The sequence below is a fragment of the Montipora foliosa genome, chromosome 6 (assembly GCF_036669935.1).
Source record: "Montipora foliosa isolate CH-2021 chromosome 6, ASM3666993v2, whole genome shotgun sequence".
Lineage (NCBI taxonomy): Eukaryota > Metazoa > Cnidaria > Anthozoa > Scleractinia > Acroporidae > Montipora > Montipora foliosa.
The window spans coordinates 44,788,255-44,796,296 of NC_090874.1; the positions used below are offsets into that span (position 1 = coordinate 44,788,255).

The 8,042-nt window shown below is 41.1% G+C and overlaps 1 protein-coding gene across 1 annotated transcript in view; it reads right to left on the reverse strand.

The window, feature by feature from the left end:
• The window catches only part of LOC138007472 (sec1 family domain-containing protein 2-like), a 23,643-nt gene continuing 15,601 nt past the window's right edge, over window positions 1-8,042 (reverse strand). Inside the window, exons 12-17 of the mRNA XM_068854412.1 lie at window positions 7,525-7,585; window positions 5,951-6,050; window positions 5,770-5,830; window positions 4,617-4,711; window positions 2,494-2,626; window positions 1-1,541 (exon numbers count right to left, since the gene is read on the reverse strand). Of these exons, the coding sequence (XP_068710513.1) occupies window positions 1,452-1,541; window positions 2,494-2,626; window positions 4,617-4,711; window positions 5,770-5,830; window positions 5,951-6,050; window positions 7,525-7,585 (540 nt within the window). The 3' untranslated portion in view covers window positions 1-1,451. The remainder of the gene's footprint in view (window positions 1,542-2,493; window positions 2,627-4,616; window positions 4,712-5,769; window positions 5,831-5,950; window positions 6,051-7,524; window positions 7,586-8,042) is intronic.

Sequence of the window (8,042 nt, forward strand, 5' to 3'; positions counted from 1 at the left end):
TAGATTAGCAAAGTATGTCACTTAGAATTTTGAAAAACGTTGAAAAAAACTTTAAAAAAGCAATTGCAGAAAAAAAAAATTAATAATAATTTGGAAGAACGATGTCGGACTTGATTCATTGGCCAACGTTAACCACTCTAAACATCGCAATTTTAAAATATTTAAATGAAGCTAACCTATCGCCTAGAACCCAGGCCCTCTCTCTTTATCTCACAAAGAAACTTAACATGGCCCGTGTGGCACAGACAAGAAGGGTGGGTCCTTTTTAATCACAAAAACCTTTTTTCCCTTCAAACGGCTTCTAATATCATGTAAAACTAGGGTGGTTTTATAAACTCTTGTTCTTCGGCCATTTAATGTTTAATCCTTTCATTCCCAGGAGAGATAGGTACGTAAATTCTCCTCACAATTTCAATAAGATGTCAGTCAAACAGGTACTGAGAATGAAGAATATTATCAACTAATTCAGAGGTGTGATCTTGATATAATACCAAATTCTCATGACAACCCAACAGAGAAATCTATGGTACTAGTTAGGAGAATGAACGTTTCGATCGTGGGAATGAAAAGACTAATAAGAATTAAGCACAAATAGCGGTGACAAAGATGGTGGAGCACGGCATTTTTAAGAACATACGAAACGTCAAGATCATAAATATGTGTTGGTTCACTGTGTTTATCACCGCGCTTTGGCCGGTGGTCCAACAACCAGTAACCAAGTTTGCGAGATTCGAGGTTGCAACGGAGAGGTTGACTTAACTTTCGGCGAGAATTCGTCAAAATAACTGATAACAAATCTCCTTCAAAAATTTCAACCTCAACCCAGGATCTCTCTCTCGCGATTTCTCCTTTGACGTCGAGGAATAGGAAGCAGCAGAAAGAGAGCCCGGATTCGAGGATACGAACATCGATGTCATCAGTTGATTGACCAAGCCAATCTCACTTTGTGTCGCTAGCTTCAATCCATTCTAATCTTAAGTTTGATATGAAGATTTCTCGCGCTTCGAAAAGATGGGGGTTCATAATTTGAAATACACGGGATACCTCGGGTGGGCATAAACAGTGTCTTCAGTTTTACTCTTTTCTGCCTCACGGGTTTCTTATTCCATGGTTTCCTGTGTCTCTTTCCAACACAACTCGGGTCAGCGTCTCGAAGATAGACTTGGGTCAAGTCCTCTTTCCTTCAGACTTGGGTCAAGTCCTCTTTCTTTCACATAAGCCGAGATCTCTCGTTGAATTTGACAAAAATGGTTTACCAGTCGATGCCAAAGCGAGTTCTGTCTCTCTGGATTCGTTTGTTTACCTTCGGTTCGGAAAGTTCGAGTCTTTGTCCAAACACTTTCCCACCGTTTTCCACTTGACCAGTTAGACAGAAAGGGAAACGCGAGACAGCTCCAAAGAGCAAACATTAAAGGCACAAAATCGCTGAGTCCTCTACTTGCTTGCACCAGTTAGTGGAGAGCAGGGAAGAGATTGTCTTGAAGGAATATCAAGTTAAACAAGTCATCTGCTTTCAAGAGCCTTGTGCTGCCGATTAAAAGCTAAACAAGGATCGAAAAAAAAATTATCACTAAGGCAAATACTTTCCAGAAAAGCTTCAATGCCAATGACCTCATCGACAAAATTGCCAACAACTACGGGCAACATTGATCACATGCTTGGTCACTAAGCATGGCATCCACCGTTTACGGAAGGAAATAGTCCCTCACTTCTTTCAGCCGGGGGAGTTCGGGAGTGCGGGCTTCCGGTGACAATTTGAACAAATAAGCTTTAAATTTACAATGGGACATCTCGCAACCGGGAAAACTTCAGTATTCATTATAATAAAATGTCCCTTTTTGAGACACAGTGACCTTCACATTTCTTCTTCTGAGCATGTGTACGTGAAAAAAAATTTCGATCTGCAATCTCAATACGCGGCTTTCTTGTCCCAAGAAGCAGCACAACCTCTTCCTAGGGTCTTTCATCTCCCTACCCCAGAGAGAGCACGGAAAGATGAAAAACCCTAGAACGAGGTTGGAAGCAGGAACCCTTTAGTCAGCACCTTGAATAACGACCTACCGCCGATTCCAAATCATATGCTCCGCGAACCAGGGAATCCCGCAGTCGCAAATTTGAAACAATTACGGTTGGCAACGGTATCAAAACAGAAAGTGAAAGGTCTACACCAAAAGCTTCCTCTAACGCATCCTTTTTCTTTTTCTCGGTTGGGGGCGGAGTAGGAATATGTTGCTGGAAGTGGCGAGTACTGACACCTTACGCCTGATCCGTGCAGACGGGTAAATACACAGTTTTTATCGCCTATCTCTCCGAATAATAAATTACCCTTCCTCCTCCAAATGCAACAACTCTTTTCTTGATATAGTATCCATAATCCCAATCAGGTTCCGCCACCCCTGCCTATATACTTGGCGGAAGATTGCCAACCTTTAAGGACGTCCTCGCATTTGAGGGCGGAAAAAGGACCAAACAAGACTCTATTCGCGCTTTTACCTGTGTGCTGGGGTGATACGCCGCAAGTGCTTCCCGTATTTGGTAAACTTCAGAACACGTGATTCCTCCGACGACAAACAACACCAACAATGGATGGTCGTTAGGTCGAGGCTTGCTCACATTCATAAATAAACTGTGTCGGCAACACAACAGGAAACAGTCAGAGTTGCAGCAATGTGATAACCAGAAAGAAAAAGGTATAGACCTTGACCTAATATATATTTCCTTTCATATTAGAGGGGATAAGGAGTTCAGCAACGAAAACGCCTCTTCAAAAAAAAAAAAAACTTACTATAGCGCTATCGTGCGTATATAGCGAATCAAGTTATTCCTCCTTGTTCACGTTATACTGTCCGATCACAGGATTGGTGCGAACGTTTATAAAGTACAGACAAAAAATAAACGATTCCGTATCACGTCAGGGTGGTTCAGTGGTCATCAACCGCGCCTCCCATCTCTGTAACCCGGGTTCAACCCTGGCCTCGGGTCGTATGTGGGCTGAGTTACAGTCGATCTCAATCTTGCCTCTGGGGTTTTTTCCTCCCACATCAAAATCGCCTCTTAGGGTGCGTTCGATTGACCCTATTCCGGAATAAGAATACGCGGAGTGATGATTTAAAACGGTATGTCTGGCGTTTTGAAGCAACAAAGATAGTAAAGATACGTTTAAAATAGCATTTTAGCTGATGTTTGACAATTTTAATAGGAATCTCCGTAAAAACGAAGGATTTCTAACTTGTATTCCATGTATTCCTATTCCGGAATACGGTCAATCGAACTCACCCTTAGTCAATTATATCCAGCTACGGGCGGATACCCTCGATAGGGATAACCTCTGGTATCCTTCCCTTACATTGAATTAAACGAATAAAGTTGCTATTAAAGTTGGTTATTTCACGTTGTTGCCAGTTTGCAGAGCACGGCGCAGATTTATAAAAATGCGCCACCCACTAGGGGCACGAATAATTTTCTTTTTTTAACAGATACTATTCTTGTTTTATAGCGTTGCTGTTGCCGTAGCCGTCAACAAGTTCCCTATAAGCTCCGCGTTAATAGTAAACGGCAAAAGTACGTATACAAATTTGCTGTTTGCCCTCCATGAAAAATATTTGCCTGTTGTCCGTTGTTACAAATAGTTGTCGAAAAAGTATTGAAAAGAGGCGGACATTAGCTGAAATGGGATGATATCTCTATCAGCGGTTACACGGAGAGCAAACCCACAACGTTTTTAAATAGAATAGAGATAGTGCGAGGCAACCTTACTTGCAATAGCGATGTTCCTCGTGACGTCACCCATTGTTATTAATATGCCAACCAGAACTTAACTGGCGGCTGAAACAATGACTTCTTTTGTTCCGTGGTTGGCAAATATGAATATCAAAAGAAATGTGACGTAAATGTTTGTAAACAAGAAATATCGCTATGTTAAAGGCTTATTGTTTGTTTCACCATGTTATCAACCATGGTGTACATCGCGACCTTTCGACTCCATACTTCCATTCTTCTTACGGCGACCTCAATAATAATTACTATTTATCTTGCTTCTAAAGAGCTATCAAGCGTTTTTACAACTATTTAATCCGCAGATAGTTTGCCACAGAAATCGCGTGCGAAATACCCTGCAAACAGTTGGTTTCTCCTACGCTTTCCGAGAGAGAAACCACTCCGAGCAACCGTTAGTTTCTTTGAGTGAGCCGCCGTCCAGCGCCAAGGACGAATAAAATTAAATTTGAACCGGTAAAACGAGTTAGTAAACTTGTTTTGGCGCTTGCGTGTGCGTTCAGCTACGTAACTGCGTAACTGCTGCGTTTGGGCGAGCCTGCTGTGTAGGGATTTCCCGCGAAATAAGACGAAGGAAAAAGAAATGACTAAAAGAAATCACTGCTCTCCAAAATGAAGTATAAACATTTTACGAGAAAGTAAAACAAACTAAATCAATTCAAGATTCTACTTTGCGCTGCCACACCCCAATAAGCGAGAAAATGGTTAACGCCACAACACGTGCACAACGTTGATCTCGAAAGGTTGAAATATAAAGCGCTTTTAGAAGGTTATAGTACTGAACAGGACTATTGATTTGATTGACGTGCTCTTTTATTCAGAGTTCCACTTTCCATGCTTACCTAAATCCGGTTTTGATGAGATCTTTGAATCCATGAGACTTGAATTCGACATCCGGTAGCTCAGGAGACTCGGGGCTAAATACACCATCTATAATCTGACAGATGAAAGAACGCAAAGCCTTTAAGTATCGTCCCAAGACATGACTGGGTCAACACTAATGGCTATCCGTCAACCTGACATTGGACATTTCCTTACAATTACACGACGCAATATCCCATCTTAATATGAGAAGCTTATCGGTGTAAAAAGAACGAAAACAGGCAGAATTAGAGCTTTAGTTCAACAACAAATAGCGTTTCTAAGCAAAGCCGCGATGATCTATAGTATTTAGGTCTAAAAACCACTTTGAAGACGGTTAGCTTTTACTTGTTTTGCTGGGTACTACTATGTCAATACTCTACAAAATTCTATTTTCCAGGAGCTTGTCTCGTTAGTCTAGTGGATACTGGAATACGGGTTCAACTCTTTGGCTCGCCTAATCTGAATGTTCTCTGCACATTGAAATGTTTTCTTCTTTGAAGTAGATTTGAAGTCTGAAGTAGATATGAAATGTCAGGAAATGTCAGTTCGAGGGATGGCAACGAGTGTTGACCACATGACTGCGTGCAGTTTTCTCAAAATACGAGAGTACGTTGCCGATGGAGCGCAACCGAGTGAGCAAGGGAAGAGAAGAAAAAGCGATTGACCTCCCCTTGAAGTTGTGTGTCCTAAATAGAGGAATCTCGGCTATTCAAGTGAAGATACACAGCTGTATTTACCCTAACCATGACTCTTATCTTATTGCTGGAAATAGGTAGCATATGCTGTGACTTGTGGGGCACTTCGCGGTGCACCTCAAAATCGGGCGAGCAAATTGGCCAGTGCCAGTTGGACCTAAAAATAATATCTAAGTTGGGAAAATTTGAGTTTACTGTTACCAAAACGTTTGTGCGGGTAGCGAAATTAAAATCAAAGGAATAACTTCAACCATCAAATAAACAAAACATCGTCTCAAACCATGCAACAGACACCAAGGGCGGGAAAAAAGGCACCTGCACAAATTGGTTTCAGTGTTTGATTGAATGCTTTTGCATCACTCCGCAAGTTGATTGGCTAAAAAAATCTTGCCGTACATTCTTATCGCTTACAAAGTACCAATCGGATAACAATTACCTGTTTGACCAATGGTTGATAATGCGCTGGTTTCAGGGCTGTTCCCTGCTGAAATACATCCCTAAAACGCAATCGATAAAAAGAACCTTAAATTACTGCAACAACACAATGGGAAAAAATTGATCATGCAGCTATGAAAGCATTTAAGAGACGACGCCTTAAAACATGCGTCTGCAGATACCTAAACATTTGAAGTTCGTCCCTTGCCAAGTTCACGCCTCGTACTTTCTCAAACGAATCCGAGATCCTACTTCTTACAGTCTTCTCCAACAGCTCTGGTCCTAAAAATACAAAACATATATAACAATTATTAGATTCTTCTGGAGTGCAGCTGAACAATTTTGGAATGGTTGAAAAATAAACTAAGTTAAACTAACAATAACTAGAACAAGTGTGAATTTCAAAAGAGATCGAATTTGTGGATAGGAAAAGTGCAACTAGGGTGAACAAACATGCCGCTTTTCGACTGGATCCAAAGGTCAAGTTGCTTCAAAGACATAAGTCACGAATGCACGAGCAAGTACACACGATTTTTATGATGCTAAATATCATTTTAGCAAAGTTTAAACCAAGCCAACGCAGCGGGGACTCCAGGGAGGTTTGCAGGGGCATTGCCATGTGCTTTGGCTTGAGTCATCTTGTTCATTACTCGCTTGCTTTTCCCTCCCTCCCTCCCTCCCTCCCATCCATGTTTTAGGGTAAGTATACATTCCACACAGTGATGTGTTGACGGGTGCCGTGGAAGGCGGACTGTGGCTCGGTTGCCATGGCTACCTCCTTGATGCTGAGGAGAGTGCTCCTGACCTCCTCTCTTGCAGCCTTTACGGCACCTACCCTCCAGTAAATTAGCGTAGTGTTTTAATATTCATCAGTATACTCAACAAAATTACTCAATTGCTGTGTTTCCATAGCAACTTCCGTATTGCACTCCGTGTCCAGAAATGGCCTTTATTAGATGCAAGCGGATTTCAATAAGCGTCACAAAGTGTCCCCTTGCTCTTCTCCCCAACTTCAACATCACTCGTGTCTCGGAATACAGACAATTTACATGTACGTCACAAAGAGTCCCCCAGATGCTGCTCTTTAAGTTAAGATTAACTGCTGCATTGGTAGCCGGATGTTTCGCCCGAAACTACAGATGATTCGCCCGATGATATTTAATTGACTTAAATTGGTGCACAACAACAATCATAACGTGAAACCAATAAATAAAGGAAAATTTAACTTTACCAGGCATGCAAACCGGCTCTTCTTTGTTCAACGGGTAAAATCAAACCGGAACAAAATGAATAAGGCATAGACCTAATCGGCTATCTCAATGTTGTACCCAATTCAAATCTCCCGGGATTAAGATTCTTTGTGTGTTGTATTTGCATGATAATGTAGCATTCATATGTAAATGATATGGAAATACCTGGAACAAAACGTTTTATTCCCAAAGGGTTTGAATTGGGTACAACATTGAGTTAGCCGATTAGGTCTATCTTTTGCGCAAGGAATCGAAAAATTAATAAGCGACATTCACGTTCCTTGTCCTAAGGTTGTTAGTATCATTCATTGATATCATCGGGCGAATCGCCTTTCCCTTCGGGCGAATCTTGCTAAAAATAACGCTAACCTTTACCCTTACCTTATTGTTGGAAATAGGTAGTAAAGGCTTGGACTCAAAGGGACACTTTGTTGGGTGTTAAAATTGGGTGTGCATCTAATCATGTACATTACTACACAAGTGTGGGCCCAGAGAATCCAACTTACCTAAAAACGACTCACTGCTGCATTTCAGGTCTCCGCTAAGTAGACTCTCTATCATCATGTTCTGCGGGTACAAAAATACAGTGATCAGTTGACAGAGGTTTGTTAAGATTAAATCATGCCTATTTAATGCTGTAGTAGTATTAGTGGTGTACATCTTTGCTTAGCACTCCGCTTTCATGAACTAGTCATTTACTCATAGGATTGCACCATTAATTCTTTAAACAGGGGCACCCAACGAGACCATGGTTCCAAACCACTTAAACATAGCTTTGTTAAACATATTTTAGTATTTAAACGGTAGATATACGCATATTTTTATCCCCTAAAAATTTTTCATCTGTTCGGATTTCCTAGTTGAAAGTCTAGTGATCCGAAAATTATAGGGATCAAAACTTACCTTTTCGAAAATTTCAGCCAGAAAAAAGGCTCCCGAAAATTCTGGGTGACCTTTTTGGGGTAAAAATCCGTTTAAAATGGGCATTTATACCATTTTTTAGATGTTCGAAAATCCTAGGACA